The sequence below is a fragment of the Orbicella franksi genome, chromosome 11, assembly GCF_964199315.1.
Source record: "Orbicella franksi chromosome 11, jaOrbFran1.1, whole genome shotgun sequence".
Lineage (NCBI taxonomy): Eukaryota > Metazoa > Cnidaria > Anthozoa > Scleractinia > Merulinidae > Orbicella > Orbicella franksi.
This window is the reverse complement of record NC_138155.1, coordinates 8,748,726-8,773,839: the sequence shown is the minus strand read 5'-3', so window position 1 is coordinate 8,773,839 and position 25,114 is coordinate 8,748,726. Positions and strand designations below refer to the sequence as shown.

Here is a 25,114-nt window from a genome sequence, read left to right as displayed (position 1 = left end):
CTTGTAGCTTTGCACACCATATTAGTCTGCAATTCTTATAATAATACTATTTGTTCCGGAATGGTCCTAAGGCCTTTCAAAATATGTTTTAGAGTGAAGTAAAATTATCTTTTAACTTTCAACAGAATGGTTAATAATGGTTAATAAGATTGCTGCATGTTAACCAACCGTAAGGAAAATAAATTAACCATTAACCGTAAAATGCCGAAATATTACCCGTTAGACTCAAAAGCCATTACCTCTTATCAGACATGGAATAACATCAAAGTTTTGGGTAAAATCCGGAATTACAAAAATCCTACTCACCAGAACATGCAATCACTCCATTTTCCTTTCCTCCCTAGTCATCTAGCACTAATACCAGCTTTCATATTGCTGTCAAGTCTCAAGATATTTAGAGTAAAAAGCTGAAAAATTATGGCTGTTCTCGGATTTTATGCAAATTGGACCCGGAGCCATTTCTTAACAAGTTTGAGAGTTGGTTAGTATTTGATGACTCAGTTTATGGCCTATGATCTCTCGTCCCATTGATAATCGGCAAGAATCGATCAACGCCCGCTAATCCCACTGAAAACTTTAAAAAGATAAATAATTTGATAGGTTAGGATGTGATGCGAATGAGTGATGATGTCCACGTTTGATTGCTGTTCAGGTGAGGTTTAGGTAATATTATGTCAGGTAAATATCAGTATTGTTTAAATAAGACAGAACTGTGGAAATACTTTGCCTCAATTGTGTCAGTTTATATTTCTGCAAATACAAGCTGTCAGTTACAGCTCATCATGATTCCTTTCACCGTGCAAAACACTCCGGCCCAAAATTGAACAAAAAAATAAGGTGGTTTCGACGTACGAGCTAAGGCGAACTTGAACGTAGACGGAAATTTCACAAGGGACATGAACGATACAAGCATATCAGCATGCCAATGAGCGCATTTGAATTTGTTGCAGCTTTGAACATTTTTCTGTCCATCACTTCATCACTGGGCAATGCTCTGATCCTTGTTGCTCTTCATGTAGAGACTTCTCTTCATTCACCGACAAAGCTTTTGTTCCGGTGCCTGGCGATCACCGATCTCTGTTTCGGGGTCTTTTCGCAATCATACTTCCCCGTTTTGCTTTTCTTTTATGTTTCAACTGGGATGAGAAGGAAAGCATTGTTCTATATAATTCAAATAAATATCATCTCAAGTCTTGTTTTATGTGGCGTATCAGTCTTCACATCCAGCGCAATAATAAGCGAGGATAGACTTCAAGCTCTGTTGTCCGGACTCAGATACAGACACGTTGTAACTTTGCCACGAGTTCGTGCGGCTAGCGTTTGCTTTTGGATCATTGGTATAACATGTGCATCGATATACCTTTGGAATATTGACGTTGCCGTTACCATATTCTTTGTCCTTATAATACTTTCCCTTATAGCCTCCGCCTTCTCCTATGCAAAGATTTACATCAAACTTCGACAACATCAGCTTCAAAAGCACGCAGTCATGACGGGACGCACGGAGCTTCTACTGTAAGTACCGCAGAGAAGTGGTAGGAAATTTTCCAAGCATTCCTTACACACTCTCACTAGTGTTCTTCGTCTTGCGGCCAGGGAAGGCGTCATAATCTGTTTCAGTGACATGTCGATGATATTAAATAAAAAATGAACCAGAAAGGGCCGATGGAATATGAGACAAGCTTTAAAATGAAGTCAGGATATTGATAGCGCTTTAAAAGTAAATAGTGCGTTAAAGAAATTCCCGATGCTTTCAAATGATGCCGGACTCCACCGACGCCAATAATCTGGAAGAGAGCAAAGTCATTATATATCGGATCACGTCTGAACACACGTGAAGAAAGACTTGGACAGGAAAAAAAACGTGAGTGGGCAAAACCGGGGAATGGCGATAAATCAAGTAATCCCGCAATGATGAACGAATTACACAATATGAACCTTCCTCTGCTTCTCCCCCTGAACCAAGTTCAGATCTACGAACTGAACTTAAAGATACCAAAGTGCCTACGAATGGATGTTGAGCGCGGCGAGCAGACGTAAATGTCTTGTTTACACAATGAAAGCCATCACAATAAACTCTGAGCTTACATCGAGATGCTTTTCCGGACGTAAAGGAACGTTTGATTAATCAATCTAAAACAGATCAGTATGGAATAAAAACCCAGATGATCTGGAATACTTGTCTGAGTATGTCGTTGGCAGTGGGAGCCACGTGCAGTATTATCATGCTCGGCGATTGAAGTTATTGTGTAGAAAATATCGCACACTTACACAGCCGAGGGCAAAAAAAAAAAAAAAAAAAAAAAAAAAGCGCGAGGAGAAACTTAGTACATAGAGCTGAGATTTATAGATTGTCAGTGCTTTAGGTGACCATGCACGGCTACCAATGGCTTGGCCAATGGCTCGTACACACAACGAATCGTAAAAATCCGTAAGTAACGACCTCCGAATAAAGGTCAGCCCACCTCCCACCCTCTAAAAACTAGAGGAGCTAAGGTTCAAAAGTATAATTATTTTTCCAATCAATAACCTGAATAACGTACCATAAACTGATGACGATTCAACTTGAGAAGGTATTGCTTATTTCAGGAGGCGTCATGAAGCGACCTGGTAAAACAAACCCCGCAAAATTTTCATCAAGTAACAAGAAGGTACTAACAAGACCTTTTCTTCAAATTGAAATGACTAAAATTGTCAACTTTGCATCATTTTTAACAGGAACGCATAAAAAAGAACGTTTAATCATAGAATATATATATATATATATATATATATAATCATATAATTTTACATCACGGTCTACATATAAAGTGCCCATGCCACCCATGTGCCAGAAACATAAATTTGAACTGGAAGGAGGGATTTCTAAACGGTTTATGAGAACTCAGTGCTTTTACGAATTACACCTACAGCCTTAGAAGAATACAGCCCTGTTCTCATGGAATTAAAAAACAAAAACACAAAAAACAAACAAACAAACAAACAGCAACCACTGGGAAAGGATACTTACAGTAGAAGTCAATTGCGTCATCTCATTGGGTGAGAGATTCTCGCCCATATCCACTTTCTTTTTTCTCGTAAGTTCTCGCGCGTTTAGAGATGCGCCACACTCACGTTTTAGGTGCAGGGATCCCAACCAATGCTTACCTAACTTTTTAAAGGTGTTACTTTTAGCCCTCCCCCAAATCTACATACGTGTATTTCACCGGTGGAAAACTATCGATTTGCACAGTATTTGGGTTGTAAATTTCCGCTCGTATCAACTTTCTTTTCTCCCGTAAGTTCTCGCAAGTCTAGAGATGTGCCACACTCGCATTTTAGGTGGGGGATCCCAACCAATGCTTACCTAACCTTTTAAAGGTACTTCTTTTAGCCCACCCCCAAATCTACACACGTGTATTTCATTTGTGTAAGTCTCTTGATTTGGACAGTGCTCGGGGGAAAGATTCTCGCCCCTATCAACTTGCTTTTCTCTTGTATGTTCTCGCATGTTTAGAGATGCGCCGCAGTCGTGTTAGGTGCAGGAATCTTAACCAATGCTTACCTAACTTTTTAAAATACTACTTTTAGCTCTCCCTCAAATCTACACACGTGTATTTCACTTGAGGAAGTCTATCGATTTGGACAGTGCTTGGGTGTGAGATTCTAGCCCATATCAACTATCATTTCTCTAGTAAGTTCTAGTAAGTTCTCGGGCGTTTAAAGATGCGCCACCCTCGCGATTTCGCAGTCGGCATCTCAAACTATGCTTACTGGACTTTTTTTAAAATGCTAGATTTGTCCCTTTTTCAAATCTATACATGTGTATTTCACTTTTGAAAGTCTCTTGATTTGGAGAGTGTTTGGGTTGGACATTCTCGACCATATCAACTTTCTTTTCTCTTGTCAGTTCTCGTGCGTTTAGAGATGCGCCACACTCGCGTTTTAGGCGCGGGAATCCCAACGAATGGTTACCTAACTTTTTAAAGATGCTACTTTTAGCCCTCCCCCAAATCTAAACACGTATATTTCACTTGTGGAAGTTTATCGATTTGGACAGTGCTTGCGGGAAAGGTTCTCGCCCCTATCAACTTTCTTTTCTCTTGTATGTTCTCGCGCGTTTAGAGATACGCTACACTCTTGTTTTAGGTCCAGGAATCTTAACCATGTGCTTACCTAGCTTTTTAAAAGTGCTACTTTTAGCTCTCCCAAATCTACGCACGTGTCAGTTCACTTGTGGAAGTCTATCGATTTAGACAGTGCTTGGGTGAGAGGTTAATCTTCAGCAGTTCCTTCAAGCGAGACCCTCCTCAACCAATCGCCTCATACTCGGTCTGGTGTTTATTGGATTGACCCTGATGGTGATTCCCAGATCAACGCGTTCAAGGCCTACTGTGACATGGAAACTGATGGAGGAGGCTGGACTCTAGTGTGGAGCTATACTTTCACGAAATACAATCACTTTAAAAATAAGTCAAACGCAATCACACCAAGACCAAATTGGCCACCGAACCCGAAGGTGGATGTTATTATTTCGACAACTCCTCCATTGAACGAAACAGACTACAACGCCATAAACTTCTCGCTGTGGAAACAACTTGTCAGACAGGTCCTTATCAAAAGCAACGTAAACAACTGGTTGAAGTGCGATCCAGAAACCGGAAGTTTGGTTGATTGGGAAAGAGGAAGTGTAAACTGCGAAATCGTCAGACTGGTTACTGATACGTGCAGGAGTAAGCGGGCTCCTTTCATCTTTTCTCTGATGAACTATGGACCGACATTTAAGACGACGGAAAACAGGTATTACTAATTTGACGGTTACACAAGGGATAACTGGCCCACACATGATCCTTGTGGAAAAAAAAAAAGCAAGGGAAATCATGTGAAAAAGGTGGTTGATCCACACGGGCACATTTATATTAGAACTGAACCGTAACAGTTATCTGGGTACAGACGGTTCTTAAACTGTAGATACCCGATACATACTCACTTACCATCCAAAATGACCAAAAATGATTTCAAAAAAGGTTAAAAACCAATGTAAGTAGAAGTGTAAACTAGTCGATCACAGCTCGAAATTTAGACTTCTGATCCCGACACGAGTCCCGGACTCAAAACCCTAACTTGAGATCCTAATTTGAAATCCATCTCAAAGTTCTGACTCAAAGAATGGGAATCATCACCAAAATACCAGCTGTCGTTTCGTCTAAGTGCCTCGTTTTTTGTTTATGTCATTGCTTTGATATTCGTCCTCTAAATGCGGAAATACATTAAAAGTTTGGGAAAAAAATCATAAAGTGGACAATATAAAGTCATTACGAATTAAGAAAAATCCAGCAAAACTGGTTTATTGAGGAAGTGCAAATTCATCAAACCAATTGACACAGCTAACAAGAGATTACTTCCCCTCAGTTGAGCTTTGACATCGCCACAAAAACATATCACTTGACAAATAGGAGAATGGTAAGTAATTATTAGTAGCAATAACATCACCCTTTATAAGTATTGCGAACTCCTTTTTTTTTCTTTCGTCTAGCGTCTTATTACTTTTCCAGTTTGACTCTTATTTTATTTTCTTCATTTTTTTTTTTCCTTCGTAGGTGTTGAGCGCAGTTCTTGCCATATTGTCATTCACAACAATGCTCAAAACAGAAGAGTTTGGCGTTTTCTTTGAATTCGAAGAAGACTCTTTCTTCGTAGATGAAGATGCTTTTTGGATTCGAAAGGTCGACTCGTTGTTTTCCTGTTCCCAGATGTGTGCGAGGAAGGCCGCTTGTAAAAGTGCAAATTATATCACGAGTGGAGAGACCTGTTCACTACACAGAGAAACAAGAAAGATGTATCCGGACCGGCTTTTAAAACAAAAAGGTTCTTCCTACGTAGAAAAGGTGTGTTAGTCAGGAACAAAGAAGACTTTAAATTAATTGCTTTTTCCAGGGGTTGCCGCTGGGGAGGAAATAAATGTGATAAGTACAGGTAATTGTATAAATTCGAGTGCAATGAAGGATTTACATTACGAGTGATATTTGAAATAACATTCAAATTTCACGGGTATCGCAAATCCTTAAGTGCTCGAGCTTTCATACGATTCTTATTTATTAAATGACTGAGAAAAACTTGCCAACACGTGCGCACGTCAATTTGCACTGCAGATTACAGCAGTACAGCGGTTAGTCAGCTAACCGGTAACTTTCGTGTTTATTTGTTTTTGTTTGTTTTTTTGTTTGTTTTTGTTTTCGTTTTTGTTTGTTTGTTTGTTTGACTGTTTTTTATTTCTTTCAGGTTCTTTCCGCAGAACCTCCACCATCCTATGATTTTGAGAACGATTTTGAGGAAATTCCTACTTCACTTGGTAAGCTCTGGCCTAGCGCATTTCAGATATCTTCTCTATATGCGATAAGTTCTACAAACCCCTCCATAGATTTCATTTACTGTACGTTCTGAGAATATTTCTGTTTATTATATAGACACCAGTGTTTTGCTGAAAAATATACCACTGGTCAAATTCATACAAAACCACATCCGGGTATTTTCCATATCCTCAACAATGGAGATTTCGATGACTTCACTGATATAAAGTTTGTCTCTTAATTTGTACTTAAATTCGTTGGTGTATGATCGAAACATCTTCAGGTCTTCCTCGAAAGTCTTGGGCAATCTTTGGTAAACTTCGGAAATCTTTGCTAATCTTCGGAAATTTTCCAAAAATATTCGGCAACGTTCCTGTGACCTGGAAAATTTGCGGAAATCTTCAGAAAGAGGTCGGAAATTTGCGGAAAATCGTCAAAAACACTGTCATCAGTATGTCTGTATAATGAAAAGAACATTACACGTTAGCTCGAAGAAATGAATTTTATGTTCTTGTGGCCCTAACATTAGGGAGTTTAAGAAAACCACAACTGCAACATCTAATGAGCAGAACAATGGCTGTGCCTTATAATTATTGGTACATTTCTTTGCCGTCCTCTACAAACCAACAACGTGAAATGACCAAATTCCGGGTTTTCTGGAGAACGTAAACCACGAAGGATAATTTTTAAGATTGATGTTTCGAAGTTTACGCTGATTTCCATATTCAGTTCGGAGAGACAAAGAGGAACAAACTAAATGACTAAAGAGTATCGCGAGATTCGTGGCTAAAGTATAAATTCATTTTTTCACCGATGTTTCCTTCGGCATCCCCGTCGTAGGTTCTTATAAACTCCCTTATATCTTACTCGTTCGCTGCACACATTATTGAGATATTGTTCTTGCCACTCGAACATAAAATTCATATCTTCTTCCCACCGTGTAATATCCTCTTTAATAAAGTGTATTATCGTTTGTCTCACGGTGTAGTCACTGAGATGTAGATCGCGACGTTTCAACTGCTTACTGCTAGTCTTCTTCAGGCGATAAGGTCGACTGATTGCACGGTATCATTTATATATGGATACCCACGATCAAGAAACACAACAACAGGAGAACGGTACAACAGCGGACCACTGAGGGAACAGCTACTCGCCGGAACAATGGAACAATAGGATGATCGAAATGCATCAATCACAGCCGACCTTTGTGATATAAATGATACCGTTCAATCAGTCGACGTTATCGCCTGAAGACGACTAGCAGTAAGCAGTCGAAACGTCGCGATCTACATCTCAGTGACTACACCGTGAGACAAACGATAATACACTTTATTATTGCATCTACCACGATGAATAACAACAACCTTTTCCTCGACAATATCCTCTTTTATCACGTAAATCTGAATACAATCGCTTACAGAATGGATACCGAAAAAGTAAACCGTAACCGCCGATAACTGCATCAACAGCAGTAATTAAAGTTAAACCCCGATCCTACGCTACAAGAGAAATTTAACCTCCCGCTTACCCTCGTGAAAAACATTCTCGTTAAAGTCTTGGTCTTTTCAGATCACTCGACAAAGTGTACAACTCTTTAACCTTCGTCACTGCATAAATGACATACTTCACTGCATTCCCTCCATAGATACTACTCAACCACCCGTCCTTAGCTCGTGCAGGTCACTTAACTATTGGAATCCACTATTGGCTTCGGGTGTATATTGGATAGATCCAAGCTATGGATCTAAGAACGACGCTTTTCAGGCTTACTGTGACATGAACACTGACGGAGGAGGCTGGACTCTAGTGTGGAGCTATACATTCACTAATTATAGTCACTTCACAGATAAATCAAACGCTGTTACACCCAGACCCAATTGGCCGGCGACTCTGGGAGTAGATGTTCCCATCTCGACAACTACTCCACTGAGTGAAACAGACTACAACGCCATGGACTTCTCGCGTTGGAAAAAAATTGGTTCAGAGATACTGATCAAAAGCAACATTGACAACTGGTTGTCTTGCTATTCGTTCGGGGGAAGCTTGGTTGATTGGCGACAAGGAAATGCCGTCTGCGCGGTGGTAGGGAACGTAACTGGCACGTGTCTCTATGAAGGTACCCGCATGCTTACCATTGCGCCGAGCGAAACCTGTGGACCAAAATTCATAGCAGAAGGCCTTTTCTATCATTTTGATGGTTGTCTAAAGAATTTTTGGCCCATCCATGATCCATGTGGATTAAGCCAGGAAAACAACTTGAAAAATGTGATTAATCCACATGGGAGTATTTTCGTTCGCTAGTTAAGAACATATGTATATTTATACAATGCTATAGAAAATAAGCTAATCAGACTGCGGGAAAACCGTTGTATATTCGACGTTATTGCATCCAACCCGGCTTCCTAGTATGCGAAGCCCGTATGACGCATGGATTGTGTTGGCCACAGTATTTTCTATGCCACGGTATAAGATAGTTATGCAGCTCGTAGTATATAGCATGGGATGTCCCACTTGTCACTTTTATTCTCTTGATACACACACTTACCTAAAGGCTCGTGTGGTTGCTGGGAAATGACAAGTGACCGTCGGATTTTAATCCATGGTATACCAATCAAAACGTTGCAATTTACTTCTAATAAAGTGTAAGGTACTGTAATGAAGTCAAATGTAGTTTAACGTAACACGATAAGATGTGCTGAATTATTGCAACATAGTCCTGTCTTATTTGAAATAATAGTTTATCAAAAAAACATAATAATAATAAAATAAAATAAAATAAAATGAAATAAAATAAAATAAAGTAATTTGCACTTGAGAGTCAGAAAAAAAGAAAAACTAATCGTAAATTGCTCGCTTACATTTTCCCGCGCTTATATCAGCTGCATATACTTCATTTGCTCAATGGGTTGAGCTCTGTACCCGTTCTGATTTACCATAGTGATTTTTTGGTTTTACGATAGTCAATTAAATCCAGTCTATAAATTTAAAGCAAGATGAAAATTTTGGCCCATACATGTACTATATATCGCCAATAAAGTCCGATTTCCCAGTTGAGGGAAAGGACATGACGATGACAATGATGATGACGATGACGATGACGATGACGATGACGATGACGATGAATATGATGATGATGATGATGATGATGATAATGATGATACTTTGAAATAAAAAGGGAACTCACTGAATATAGGAGTTTCGTAAAGTAAAAAAAGATAGATAAAATATAGAAAAACTTAAAACCTGGCCGCAAACTGATACGTTTGTTAATGTAAACAGTTCGTCTATCTATATACTAAAAATAAAATTATTTCTATTCAAAACAATACATGTATCAAAATTTCACCTGTTGAAAGCAATATTAGCTCACTCGCTGCGCTCGTAATAATATTTTTCAGATTGTATTGAGAAAAAGAAAAATGTTGTTGCTATTGTTGTTGTTGTAGTTGTCCAATAATAGGAACTAATAATTCCCCTAAGATAAAAAGAAAAAAAAGCTTGTCTGTCTTTTCCTCGACTAATTTCAGAGAAACTGTTCTGTTTGCAGTTTCACGAATATAGATTTCGATTAACGAACACCAAAAAATTACCGTGCGAAATAACAGCTCTCGTATAAATTAAATGTCGGAGACATGGCACCTGTAAAACCAGATACACCAATTTTACGTGGCACCAATGTATACGAGGTTAAGTGTCATTGTCAGAGAAAACCGGGCAGGACCAAAAGGTCGAGGCCGGCCCTTTACCCGGCCTTCATCTTTTCAAGGTATAAAAACTCTCCGAAAAGGTTAATAACCGTGACATTTGCCGAGGCAGGCGTTCGTATTTCGTTGAGAGATCATCGCAACATGATTTTGGCCTTTCTAGAGGTTTAAAATAGCCCAAATTTCGGGCAACTTTAAGTGACACTAAAAGATACTTCGTATAGTCCCGAAGCTCGATCCTCTTTATTTTTTTTGTACTATTTGGCCCCTTGTTAGTTGACTGAGATTGATTAACCTATGCCTTTTGCTTTAATTCTACGGTCTTGACAAGGTGTCAAATATCGCTGCCAGATCGTTAATTAGCGCGACCTAGATTTTAGCCATTTTTAACGAGTCGTTTTTCAAAATTGCGGCGGCTTATTTCCACAGAAAACATTTTTCGGATATTATTTTAAACTGTTATCAATATCCAGTTTAGTTAAAATTGCTAGCTACAGGAAAATCGGATTAATAGATCTCGCAAAGTCCAATAAAAATCATCAGTTAGAAATATCTCCAGCCAAACGAAGCGGCCTAGCGGCCATGTAATTTTCTATTTGTTACATATAAACACCAATAAAATAACGCTCGAATTATTTAACTGTCATAGCTAAAGGCGCGATTTATTATGTTATATACCGTATCAACGCGTTCTTTTCACAAGTGAAAATGCATGTTATTTTTACGTGTGAAAATATCATGTTTTCACGCGAAAGCTAACCTAGCATTTCCTTGATGTTTATGTAATAAATCATCATCTTTCTTTTCTCTCCTCGTGTAAAATAGGGCCATAATGAGAAAATACAGGTTATGAAAAAAAACTTTCTTGCTCTACGCTTCCAGCTGGGTGTAATCGCTGCTATGTCAGGACTGCCATAGGAAATCTTTCTGCGTACGATGTTGTCGTTTGTATAGTCGCAGGTTAGTACACCGTGTTTTTTTTTTTTCAGTTTATTGCCATCCTAGTTTTACATAGCCATGTTTACATAAGAAAGTTGGAAAATTAGCGCCAGTTCGCAATTACTTTGACGACTTTTTTTTCATATTCAACTAAGGTAATTGCAACTTAACACGCATAATACCTTTAGTTATTCAATCTGATATTAAACGTCTACGTAATGTGCCTGTTGCGGGTATTACACTGAAACTTTTACTTTCAACAAGACTAATTTAATGTTGCTCCTGTCAATATTCAGCTCAAAACCCCTTGGATGCAACGAAATTCGCTACAAATTATTTTCATCGACCCTGCCAAAATAATAATAACAATAAAATAAATAGATAACTAAATAAATGTAGTCAGTATCCGATAATTGGGATGGTAACTCAAGAATATCTACAGTAACAAGGACTGATACTGAACTGATTTGAAGGCAGTCAAAAATAAAACGAAATAATGAAATAGATCGTTAAAAAAGGAAGGAAAGTTGTTAACACAGTACTGTATTCCCGTCCAAGACGACATTTCGATTTCATTTAGTTTTTTTTTAACTGAATCTATTACATAAATTTGTTTTTATTTTTGGCATTTAAGCCAGCTGTAACTTTGTTTTCTTTTTTTCCTTTTCTATATCATTTGGTTTTTTGTGGATATTCTTGGGCCACTAGTGAAATTATTTTAATTCTCGTATTTCCTTTGGCGACAAATATAAATTTTAGCGGGCCGCACGGGAGAGTACGGCCAGCTAAATTGACCAATCACAGTGCGCGTACTAACTGGAAGATACATAAAATCATCAATCAGGTCTTTATTCTGTAAATCATGAATACAAATCGCAGAAGATCGAAATAACGTGATATTCTTTGCTAAAAGTTGGACGTTGAATATTTCTGGCTAATGATTTTTATTGGACTTTGCGAGATCAATTGCTCCGATTTGCGTGTAGATACCAGTTTTAACTAAACTGGATATTGATAACAGTGTAAAAGACTATCAAAAAGATGTCCGTGTAAATATAAAATGCAGAGTTTAAGGAATTTGTACGAGGTATCTTTCAGGCTCACCTAAAGTTGCCCGATATCTCGCCATTTTAATTAAACTCAAATTTTAAACCGCCTGAGAGGCCAAAATTATGATGTGGTGATACATTTCGAAGAAAAACGCAAACGCCTACCTCTTCAAATGTCGTGGTTTTCAATCTGTTTGGATAGCCTTTACACTGTGAAAAGATGAAGGTAAACGGCCCGACGATCTCGGTCCTTTGGTCCTGCCCAGTTTTCTCTATAACACTCCAAAGCCTTTCCATTCTCGATTGCCTTAGTTTCATAACAAATCCCACTCAAATATGTCCACTAGTCAAAATTTGGTTTGAAGAGTTATAAATGACTATTAGGACACGTAGCGACACCATTGTTATCATGACCAGACGGTTCGGCAGACGGTTCGATGTTCGCTTCTTAGAGTTGTCGTTAAGCGGCTTCCTCCCTGCAGCGAGACAAAGCCCTCTGGTAAGTAAGTAAGTAAGTAAGTAAGTAAGTAAGAGACTTCGTTTTATGAGGGTGACACGCAACAGTAACTAATATTACTGATGAAGTTGTGGTCCTACGTCTTCGGCTTAATTTCGTAACAATGTCGTCTGTTCGTGTCTGGAGCTTGGACGTGAGACGGTTCAGTCATTCGAGAAGACTTCTTGCTTTATCCACGTGCGCTATAAGCCTTCTGTTTATAGCGTCTTTTACTCACGAACTCAGCTACATTAGGAAAACAGCGCGCTATCCTATGGTGACAGAAGAGTAAGTTAACATTATGTTTTTTATCTTAATCAGATCAAAAGGTCTTTCTCATTTTTTGGTGTCTTAGGCCTCGTCCACACGTACCCGGATATTCTTGATTCCGCAACTTTTTATTTCCAGATACTACTTTTGTCCCCACGCATCCGGCGAATTCGGCAGCCAATCCAAATATTTTTCAATCCACTCTGCAGAGTGAAAAAAATAAATCCGTAACGAATCTGTGTGGACGGTAAATCCGGATATTTTCAAATCCGATGACGTAGCCAAATCATGTCCAGTCTCTTACCGAACAGTAAACCAATATGGCGGCACAACGTGTAGGTTTAGTTTCTCTAGGGTGAATCTGGATACCATCGGATGGTTATGGACAGGCGAATTCGATTTCAATACGCCACGTGTAGACGGAGAAATTTTTGAATCCCGAAAGAAAAAGTTGCGGATTCAAAAATATCCGGATACGTGTGGACAGGACCTTACGAGTCGCCTTCAAGTCGATAGTGCAGAGAAAAAAAAAAAAAAAAAAAAAAAGAAGCAAATTACCAGTTAATGTGAAAATATTTAGTACGAAATAATGTCAATATTTTTGTGAGGCTAAGCGGAAACTGGCGCCGCACGCAACGTAGCAACAAATCGTAGTTTACACAGGGATTCTCTTCACTGGCATGGACTTTGACACTATGATATATCTGCCTGTAAAACCTCGGTTGTTGATGAAAAATGTTGACTTTGGCAATAGAAAGAGGTTGAAAGTCAGGTAGTGAAATCATTTAGGGTATTTATATTAAAGTGACGGCGTCGAATTGGCGAACGCACTCTTAATCTTTGATTATTATTAGTATTTGTCTATATATCGCATAAGTTGGTCGAACTAATTTGCGTATATAGAGTGATCGTCAGCGTTAATTAGGTGATTTGAACTGAGGTGTCTCAAAATTATTGACATTATTTCGTGCTAAATATTTTCACATTAACTGGTAATTTGTTTAAGCATAAAAGCTAATTTGTAAAAGTAAATATTTTCACGTACAATTTTCTACGCTGGAAGCACAAATATAGGCAAATATTTGCGATCGCGTCCTTGTTTATCGTAAGCAAACTTCGTGTAACTGATTCGAATATTTCCCCTGGTGAATAAAACTATAGACACTATTTTCACATTGCCGTTCATTGATTCAGGCTTACTCATATGGATCTTGCCTTAAGGCTACTTTTCCGGCACCGATTCCAAACCATATTCGAGCGATCAATATTCGACCCGATAAAGACTGAGCAATCTGTCGCGACTGGAACTAATTAACAAATGCAATTAAACTACAGCCAAAGAAATATAGCTGTTCATGGTTAACATCCCAAAGCGAAGGCGATTCAAAGTCGTGTTCCCGAATATATCAAATAAACTTTAAACTACGCGGTAGTCCCTAGCTTTAGAATGCTCAGACTTGCCCCGACTACTACGAAAACCACAAGGTGCGTGATAGTCTTTTGCACATATGACGTATGACGTATGACGTCATTCAAAATGGCGCAGAAAATGCAGAAATTCGACAAAAAAATGTCAAAATAGGTTGAAAGCAGAGGACGCCCAAGATTAAGGACTGTGTTCTGGGAAGGCAAAATTAAACCGCACGCAATGCGTGCAGAAGCGCTGACATTTAACTCCCGTTTCTAAAATGCTGGCTAGAAAATTGGAAAATCAGTAAACCGGCAAACCAACGGACGCTTCAACGTAACTAGAAGAAACTGAAGGTGCAACCTGTGTGTGGAGTGAAAGGAATTGAAGAGAATGAAAAACCATGAAAAAATAATGCAGATCTAGACTAAGATTTTCAGGCGCGGTTCTTTTTAATGATGTACTCACATCAGTAAAAGAAGCCACGTGGCTTTCCATTTTTAAGAATTCTCTTAGTTTTTATTTTAGCCCTTAGTTTTACACCAATATAATACTTAGATAAACTTTGATTGTTCTCTTTTATTGTATTTATCTAAAAAAATTATACTTCATAGATATGTAATTTCCTTTTTATTCAATTTTTAAACTCCTTGTACATAACTTTGCAGTAATTTTTAAATTCTGAATTTGTTATCATGTAGTCTTAATTTTACGCCGGGCCCCTTTTGATACCAGCCTATGACTGATGGGGTTACTCTGCCTAAATGAAGATGACATGACTTGACGTGACTTAAGGAGTGGCGGGACTGAACAAAATCATTTATGTAGTTTCTGTTGACATTGACTGTAAGTGTAGGTAATCATGCGGTTTCGAGTTCAATTTGGAATTAATTTGCACAAGTGAGTTTTTCAAAAAGCCGAAATTGCAGGAGCCGCTTCGGCGAGTGCAATTTCAGCTTTTTGAAAAACTCACGAGTGGAAATTATTTCCAAATTGAACGAGAAAAACTGTATGATTAGTTATTGATAATATAAACATGAAACAATTTGCGTGGAGAAAGTGTCCGAATATCTTTTTTGAAGCCATTTTTTTTTTTTTTTTTCACTTGAGAAAACTTTTTTCAAAGTTTCCGCTCAAAATTGACCTCATCATTTTTCGTGATATCATTGACTTAGAAAATTTCCTATTGTCTTTCAGCCAATCATAATCCAGAATTACGATGTGTAATTTGCACTGGCGATAACGTTTTGCACTGTTGTTACTCTTTTTGCACTGGTGTTACACTTAAACTGCACTGCTCTCAGCCAATCAGAATTGAGTAATTTTTTCATGTATATTATTATTCAACGTTATAAATCCAAAACCCCTAAATAGCACCAAAAAAAAGTAATTTGTCTCCCCTAACTTTTGATTATCAGCTATTTAGCGATTTTTGCAGCCCTTAATAAGGATCCATTCAGAAGAGTTTCAAGTCACGGCCATAGGGGAAAAAACACAATTTACAAGCAGCTAAAAGAAACATCAATAACTTGAGATGTTCCAATGTGCAATGAAGGGGAAGGTGGCCATTGGTCCAGTAAATATTGTCAAACAAGTTGTTTCGGAAGGAGTTTTCTGTATTCGGTTCAATAGGCAAGCGTGATTTCCACCAAAGTTTTATTGTTAAAAGACACAAAAATTCATTTCACTGAAACATATATATATAAGAAATATATTTCAAAAGCCACCGTTTTCTGGTTCTTGTTTGAATACAGCTGATATTTGTTTAACCTGTCTGCTTGGTTTCTGATGCAAAATATGGCCAAAAGGATCTTTGTGTGATGTACACAGCATTACAATGATCAAGAATTGAATGTTGTTTTGTTCAATCACTACTCGTTTAGTTTAACATATTGGCATATTGCATCTTAAATACAGCAAAAACCAGCTTGCAAGGAGCAACATCTTTTGAAGTCTGGCAAAATAGGTTCTTTTATTTTGGGAGTACTCATTGGCAATTTAGGCCATGTGGGTTTTTAATTAGGTTTTAATTTCTGTGAAGGTGATGAATGAGTTGAGTACTAGAAAAATAAATAAACGTAGGTTTGAACCGTTTGGTCCCTGAACATACAGTAGTTATTCACAATTGTATTATTATTATTATTATTATTATTATTACTATTATTGTTATTATCATTATTATTATTATTATTATTATTATTATTATTATAAGTCCTTAAAGTCTTGCCGCTTTTAACTTATGGAGCCCAGTTCGATCCGTGAGCCTAGGGCAGTCATAAGTCTGCTGGATTACTTGATGGATAGAGTCCTCCTAAGTATGTGAGTAATTCCAAGGAGGACGGTCTTCTGTAGCTCTGTTATTCTAATATTGCCTGGGATCTTGCCGATGCAGTTTTCTGTTCCCTTCTTGACTATAGTGAAACGTATATTGCATATTGCATTCATGGTTGTTACTGCCTATAGTTCAAAACTCAAATGCACTGATATCTATGTGAAGTAAGACCAATACACTATTATTAACCATTTCAGCGTTTTGCGAACAGAAAAGAAAAAGGGGTGAATTAATAATCAGATTACAAATTATGTATAATAAATTTGAATCATTAATTATAAAATTATTACTTTCAAACTAACAAACCAGTTAAATATATTTCATCACCTAAGTAAATCACTTAATACGACTTCTTATAGTTTTGAAGATATTTAACAATTATTCCATGAGCGCGCGTTGGGTATGAGATGGTAAATAGCCAACGAGTTGACTATAACCAATCTCATATCCAACAAGCACGAATGGAATAATTGTTTTATTAAATTCGGTGAGTTTGTATACTTGAAAATTATAGCTTAACTTTATTGGACTTTAATTTTACTAAGCGACCGGAAGTCGATGTGGCAAAAACAACAACAAGGGGGAAATCACATGACATGCGCGTCGTTTGTAAAATTAGTTGAATGAAAAATTTGAAAGCGAAGCAAGCGAATTTGCAATCAAATAGAATTCAAGGAACATCTACCACATGAAGGAGATATAACCTTGGTCAGAAGGTTTGAAAAGCGTTCAAGTTCGAGTCATGGAGAAGAGCCGAATACTTGTGCACTTGCACATTGCCGTTGTAATAATGCTGCGGAAAACTTTGATCGCCATGTGACACAGACGTTGTGCCAAAATTATGCTCGACAAGACCTCTTTCAGGATTTCCGTGCTTTCAAAGCCTTGGCATTTCGAGCTGTCAGTGTGGAGCTGATTGTTGGTCAGATTCAGAGTCAGGGACAGAAACTATCCGAGCGTCACATTCACCTTCAGAATATCCGAGGCCACCCTGGTGGTTTTTCGTGGCTGGTAAAGAACCGGGCTTACTTCGGTTCAGCTCAAAACACTCAACTCCTTGAGGTGTTTTTCGCAAGGACAGAATTGTTGGCGCTAGCTGTCGTTGATTCTCTCGTCCTCCTGGCCAAAAAGAGATCGAGATAAAACTAGGTTGTCCTCTGTAGCTGTGCGGGATTTTTACTCTCGACCGATCCGAGCTCGCTTAAGTCGAACAGTTTCCTCATCTGCTCATTAGAAATGAGCAATGATACCTGTTTTCCTGAGGCAATGATGCCTGTTTTCCTGAGGTCTTTTACAAATGCTCAAATAATTCATTTGCCTGGTCAGAGATAGTGGAAAACGGTTTGTTGTGCGGCGGCGTGCGAAGGAAATGATCAATGACGGCTCTTCTGGATTTCATGGATGAAGTTTTGTAATACGTGCCATCTTTCTTCCTCGCAGAAGTGTAACAACACTTCAAACAAACATTCAGTTCTTCTTTTGACATTTCTTATATCGATGTGGAAAATTTGATGCCACCAGGACGAGTAAGCCATTCTGTTAGGGTAAACATTGTTTTTGTTACGTAATCTTCATGAATGCGTAAAATCTCGACGGTCATATTTTAATTTTGTAACTTTTAAGGGGACCGTTAAATAATCTAATCTCGAACTTTGTGGCCTTTTTGTTGTTACTGAGGCGGCATTGTCCATAATTTCCTGTATTTCTTCTGTAGATAGCTCATCGAATCTGCTTTTTTCATCCATTTTTTTGGGGGACGAAACTTGGCTTCCCGCGAAAAAGTTTATGCCGAACGACATTTACCGCATTCATTTCCAGATAAGGTCAAACGCAGGTGTAATGGCTGGTAACCGAGATCCAGTGAACCAATCAGAAGGCTAGAATTGCATTATCCGAGGTTGAAAATTTAATAATGCATCATATCGCCTTTTCTATTTACAAAAATCCCAATAGCATAGCTATTCAAGTCCAGTACGATAACCATGGATAGCTCATGAATAGAAATGACCTGTGTTCTTTGGAAGCAGAATTAAAACATTATCAACCATAAACTCTTCAACCAAGTTTATTTTGTTTTAACAGGCAACAAGAAACAGTAGCAAACACAAACAGCGGTGGAACAAGTGCAAACACGTGCTCTCCCATACAACACGTCCTCTTTCTCAAGACGCACAAAACAGGTTCCACCTCAATCGCCAATATCTTTTTCCGTTATGGCGACTCACGGAATCTTACCTTTGTGCTTGGTCAAGACACGCTGATTGGCTTGCCTCGTCGCTTTCAGGTGTCTTTTTCGTTGCCTTTAGCGAGACCTCGACCGAACTTTCTTTGCAGTCACACCAGGTACAATCAAAAACCGATGAATTATCTCTTTCCAAAGGCGACTGCCAAATACGTGACGAATCTCCGAAACCCTGTGGATCAGTACGAGTCGGTTTTTAACTATATGGAATTGGGCGAAATTTGTGGCTTTGGCAGAGATCCCAGAAGTGCTTTAATTAGAAACATCCCTTAGCACTGGTATCGAATTTGAAGACATTTTCAAAACAGCATCTACGCGCTTGGCCCGAAATCCCAGGTCATTCGATTTAGGATTGGCCTACAAATTTCACCAGAATGTTACAGCTATCAATAATTACACTGCATTTTTGGATAAGGAGTTTGACTTGGTTATGATCACAGATTACTTCGATGAGTCAGTCGTGTTGCTAAAACGCTTGCTTTGCTGGGAATTAGATGATATTCTTTATTTTAAATCTACCGAGAGACAAGACAAAGAGAGAGCTGTCGGTTTGACTTACCAAGTTAAAGACAATATCAAGCGATGGAACGCAGCCGATGAGTTATTGTTCCGGTACTTTGACCAAACATTTTGGTACAAGTGAGCCGCTTATGCTTGACAAATGGAACAATTCTTCAACGACAATATAGTAACAAGTACGTCAAGGCGGTTTCTTTAAAGCAGAACTTGAGGGCAGAAACAAGAGAGCAGTGCGAAAGAATGACTAGAAGTGAAAATTCATATCTAGCGCAGTTAAGAAGAAAATGGTCAATGAGATTAGCAAGTCTTAGTACAGCGGCGGCAAAGGAAGAGAAGGCTGAAGAAATGAGTAGCTGGGATGTGGCGATTGAGCTTAATTATGCTCCTGCATCCAAAACGACTGTACTAGAAGGTCTTTTTAGTGGAAATGTGGAGAAGCGGGGAAAAAGAGGTAGAAAACAAGAATATAATCGACACAAGGCTAGCCGGCAAGGGCGGAGTAGGGGTTTGGGAGGGAGGAGGGGTGGTGGGATAAGGAGAAAATAAACTAGGAAGTAATTCTTTGTATCATTGAAGAGAAATACACTCTTGAAACAAAACGAAAGAAACAGGGATGTAAACATGGAATATCGCAGATCAAAGTTATATGGTGAAAGCCTCAACATTATAATTTTCTAAGGTAATAGAATGTAAGTAATAATTGTAGTACTTAGCTAAACTACGGGATTTTGAGAATTTGACACTTCAGTAGTTCTCCAAGCGACAGGGAAGATCTGATATTTGTATTTAAAAAATGATATCCTATAGTATCAGAATGTATTAAGTAAATGCATGTCTGTTGAAGGAAAAATTCGAAATAAAGATAAAGATAAACTTTATAACCAGGGACCCGTTTCTCGAAAACCCCAGAAACTTTTCGGGCCCCGAAAAGCCATTTTTAGTTAATCAGTATTTAATTAAAGACATGTAGGTGTATACGCCTGAGACTTTTGCTATGAAAGGAACTCTGTTCGTATTAAGAATAGGTGAAAAAAAAAAACAGCTCTGCAGTCATAAGGTTTGAGATTTTTTTACGGCTTTTCGGGTGCGAAAACTTTTCGGTTCCTACGAGAAACGGGGCCCAGAATGCAAGCCGCTTTTACGTACCAATGAAATCTCGCAAACAAGAAGGGTGACAATTAAGCAAGAAGAAGAATCAACGCTACATGTACATTGGGAAAATTGAATTGTAAAAATTTAAAAACAAATACCAATTCTCAACGGGGCTTTTACTCCAGAAAAAATGTTTTAAAACGCTGAAACAAGTAATACAAAGAGACTAAAATAACATAGTTCAAATTCTTAACTGGCTGGAGGCAGACCAGTTGGCTGATTATATACAGGCTACACGAAGTAAGGCAATACTTGGTTGGAATAGGCGTTAAATTTGCGCCATATGTTTTTGTAGTTAATGACTTTCCGAGATGAAGAGAAGAATTCCAACTCGAGTAGAACTAGAGGAGTGCACATTTTGAACTGCGGAATGGTAATATGGAGAGTAACAAATCGGTTGCCGTGAACTGCTTTTTTGAAAAGAAGCAAGTGACAAGAAAACAGTTTTGTCTGAGCAGAAAACCTTTTTTCACGCATATCTGGGCTGTCGAAAATTTTGAGCTCAGTCTTTTGTTTTTTTGTTTGTTTGTTTGCTGTGTATATTGTTTTAAGGAGGGTCTCTCCAAGTGAGTTCTCTTCCGTGTTGTTTTGTCGTTTGGTTAACCTATGAGTAGTCTTAATGTGTGCTGGAAATGTTTCTACCTGGAAGACTAGAGTATCTTGAAAAATAACCTGTCATCCAGAAACACATTTTAGAACAAAAAAGACAAGATTGATTTTACCAAGGTTTTGGAACATTGGAAATATGGTTGAGTGAATATGAGAAGGCCAAAAAACATCTCGAGAATTTTCTTGTGATCTGAAGAGACATTGAAGACCGAAATGGTCAGGAGTAATTCCAGTGATATACGAAATATCGTATATTTGAACTGCGTAGAAAGATATAAAGAGATGCATAATCATCGCAGTTTTATTCACAACTCAGGCGGCTGTGAAAATAAAGCTGGAAATAAATATATGCTTCAACGGGATCCCGTTCCAATTCAAGCCTGATTGTGTTTCGTTTTGTTTTGTTTTGTTTTGTTTTGTTTTTTCCATGTGTTAAAATGGATTAGCCTCCATAATCATCGCAGTCTTATTCACAACTCAAGCAGCTGTGAAAATGAAACAGGAAAAAATATGCTTGAACGGGATCTCGTTCAAGCCTGATTGTTTTTCCTGTGTTTAAATGGATTAGCCACCTTGACGAAAGCCATAAAATTGTGTATCGATCCATTAGAACAAAAGAAGGCTTCAGACAACTAGGCAAAAAAAAAATCATTGGCAAAAAGAAGAAAAATTGGGAACGGACATATATCACATGTTTCTCATCTAAACCTGTGTGTTGAATTCAGTTTTTCCCTTAGCAGTTATAGCAAAGCTAACGAATGTAAACAGAAATTTATCATCGTCAAAGCCATTATCTTAAGGAAGAGGAAGACAGCCATGAAGTTTCGCGAATTGGAAAGAAAAGCAAAGATAACAAGTGGCCCAAAATGAACCTTTTTATCTGTTACAAACCTATCCTTGCACCCTTATTTTAACTTTCAGCTGAGAAAGAGCGCGCTTTTTAGCATATAGCTAAGCTCTGATGCCCTCTATGTCAACTGGTCTTAGCTGATACCCGAGAAATGGGCTAGAATTTTGACTCATTGCTGAAATATCTCCGAAATTTTATACGGGTAATCAAGCGAAAAATTCTATATAGTTAAAAAAAAAAGAAAAAACGAGGGAAATTATTTGAATTTTGACACAACGCAAGCAAAATTATTGCTTAATTTTACGACTCAAGCAGTTCAAGGCCTGGATCAGAAATGAAAAGTAGATTTATGATTAGGCAGCCATATTTCTCGCTATATTTGTTTCATCAAGCTAGAATTTTCCCTGATTATTAAACTTGGCGTTTTTCACGTGAATAACGTTACCTACCGGATAAATTACCATCCAGTGGATAGGGTGGTTTGTTTTGTTAACACTTATCCACTGGGTAGTGTTATCCAGCCTTCCAACAACTGGGACCTGGATTGTATCACCCCAATCCAGAAACCCTCTCGTTGTAAATTGCAATCCGTCAATACGGACCTTGGGAAAATCGTAGAGACTTGGGTGTGACGTAATCTCGTCTGGCAGAGTCCCTACGATCTCATTTATTACCTAATAACCGAAAACGAAACGTAATTTGCTTATTAAATGAATACTAGGATCCCCCTATGTATATAGTAATTTTCGCCTATTTCATCTGATCTATCACTGGATTAATTTTTACTCCCTCTAACACTGCTGGTGGAAAGAAGACATTGTAAGACTGTGTCGCTTATAATTATTCCAAATAATATAAATGAGAAAAGAAAAAAGGCAGAACAGCTGTTGTGACACTACGAACAACATCTGAGAATGACGTGACAAATCTGAGTCAACTTCTTTTTTAAATTTTACTTCTTATTAGAAGGAAGGAACAGGGGTGCTACTAGACAGCTTTAACAAACCACTAAGGCAACGCAATAATCAAATCAGCAACCTGAAATGGCCAAAACAAGCGTGTTTTGGAACGAAAGTGAAACCCGAGGCTACGTTTTTTCTGTTTCTTTTTGGAGTATCTAACAATGAAACTGACCTCAATGAAAACGATGAAACATTGTGAAAACTATGACGTCGATCGGGAAAAAGTTCACTGTTACCAGCGAAATGTTGACGGCTGTTGTGTGTCATCAGAGGGTGCATTGAAGGTGGCCTTATGTTTGAATCTCAGCGCTTTTTTCAAAATTTGCTTTTGTTATGTTTCGCTATATAACAAATCAATTTAATGAATGGGCCCTTGGGGAACAGTGAATTTTGTTTCCCTCGAATCTCAATGTTTTCCTCAACTTCGTCTCGGGAAACATTGAGATCATCGTGAAACAAAATTCACTGTTCCCCCCGGGACCAGTCATTAGGCGTCAAATATTTCTCTATGGTAACTTATTGTCTCACGAAAATGATAACAACGTGTTCGCCAATGATTGAGCAATAATTTTACACCATGATTATGGCAACAAGTGATAAAGAATGGTAAAATAAGATCTAAGTCTTGGAAATCGCTGGAAACTATCCCGAGCCACCTAAGGTGCTAATTTTTCATTGTCACCAATTTCGAAAAACAGGTTGTCGAATTGTTTTGGTTCTCTAGCGGGGAAGGGACAGCGAAAGAGATTTCACTTTCTTAATACCTTCACGCGTCTCGTGTCTTTTATTTATTTTTTTAAATTCTGCGGAAATTTAAAAGTACTATTAACTGTTTTTTGATACGCTGAAAGCTCACCGGTAACATGTACGAAAGATGTCCTATTCAAATTTTACAAAATGAGTCCAGTGAGTCATGCATATACGTACAGTGCTTGTGACTTGAATTGTGAATGAAACGCGATGGGAAAATGAATAGTGCGGCTGTTCAGCAACGACAAAGCTATTGCAGTAGCCCCACGTTATTCCTTTTGGAACCCGCAAAGTTCGCAGTAAATGAAGCCATTTCCTGTTGCTTTGCTTTGCTTTGCTTTGTTCTGTTTCACGTTACTTCTATAGTTAATTTGATTGAAATAAACACTGCATGAATAGAAACACGAAAGTAGAAATATAGTAAACAACGATTTTTTTTTCTTATTTTCGGTCCTTTATTGTCAACCCCTGATAACTTGAACTCCCAAAGACTGGAACCTTTTTAAATTTGCCTTGAAGGTTCGAGTTATCGGGAGCCGACCGTAAATTGCCTGAGGGATCAGTCACAGACAAACTCAATAGTTCTTCTTATAAAAATGACTAAAACTTAGTTGTAGTAATTTTGAAACAGTTTTTACTTAATTAACCACTTTTTATCTCAGCTAGTAGTAGTATTTTTTATCCTAGTTCTAGTTTTAAACCTTAGTTTTAGTCTCACGTTTTTAGCTTTTATTACTTCTGTATTTTAGACATTAAATGTATATTTTAGACTCTTATTTTTTTTACAGGACCCTCCTGAAAATCACCTCTAGGTGATTGGAGGCCTCCTCTTAAAATAATAACTTATTATTATAATTATTATGTTATTAGTTTATAATTATTAGTGCAATTGTTTTCAATAAACCCTGACTACTCCAGCCTAATATAAATTAATCATGCCATTTTGAGCAGAGAATTTTTCTTGAGTATTGTGCCGAGTTCCAAGTGAATAGCAGTTTCAAAATATCATGAACAGGATGCTCAAACAACAAAGTCCAAGTGTGACCATCTTTTTTTCCAAGTGTGACCCAATTTCAAAATGTGTAACCCACATGCGCGTTAAGTAATAGAATTAACAATGATAAGGCAGATGGTCATTGCTCTAGCTTTGCCTGGATTTAAAAATCTTGGAAGTTCGGTGACCCCTACTTTTCTTCCCAGAAACAGATTTTATTTGCAGTTATCTCCACATTATCGAAAAATGAACAAAAAATCAATGTGTGAAGTTAAAAAAAAAAAAAAAAAATCAAGATTTCTATCCACGGGACATCGAATCCTGCCATCTTGCAGCTGCATGCAAGGCGCGTGAAACTATGGTCGCTGAATGGGAACTTGTTTTCTGGGGAGCCTAACCAGTTGACTAAATTCACTTAATAGGTCCACTTAAACAATATTTGGCAGAGAACATTTCACTTCAAAGATCTAATTGCAACATTTTTGTGCTTACAGACACTGTGTCCTTAT

At 38.0% G+C, this 25,114-nt stretch overlaps 1 protein-coding gene and 2 pseudogenes across 1 annotated transcript; all 3 read left to right on the top strand.

The window, feature by feature from the left end:
• The first annotated feature begins 4,258 nt into the window (after nucleotides 1-4,258).
• LOC145502060 (uncharacterized) lies at nucleotides 4,259-4,915 on the top strand (annotated as a pseudogene).
• Nucleotides 4,916-4,991: 76 nt separating this feature from the next.
• LOC145502059 (uncharacterized) lies at nucleotides 4,992-8,647 on the top strand. The gene is made up of 4 exons (XM_081481354.1): nucleotides 4,992-5,006; nucleotides 5,580-5,867; nucleotides 6,262-6,331; nucleotides 7,975-8,647. Exons 1-4 carry the CDS (start codon nucleotides 4,992-4,994, stop codon nucleotides 8,628-8,630), a joined length of 1,029 nt encoding a protein of 342 aa, XP_081337480.1. The 3' UTR covers nucleotides 8,631-8,647.
• Nucleotides 8,648-12,641: 3,994 nt separating this feature from the next.
• LOC145502058 (galactose-3-O-sulfotransferase 2-like) lies at nucleotides 12,642-19,958 on the top strand (annotated as a pseudogene).
• Nucleotides 19,959-25,114: the final 5,156 nt, after the last annotated feature.

Coding starts and splice junctions, on each gene's coding strand:
- LOC145502059 (XM_081481354.1), top strand. Junction 5,868..6,261: donor GTTCTTCCTACGTAGAAAAG/GTGTGTTAGTCA, acceptor TATTTCTTTCAG/GTTCTTTCCGCAGAACCTCC. Junction 6,332..7,974: donor GGAAATTCCTACTTCACTTG/GTAAGCTCTGGC, acceptor TTCCCTCCATAG/ATACTACTCAACCACCCGTC.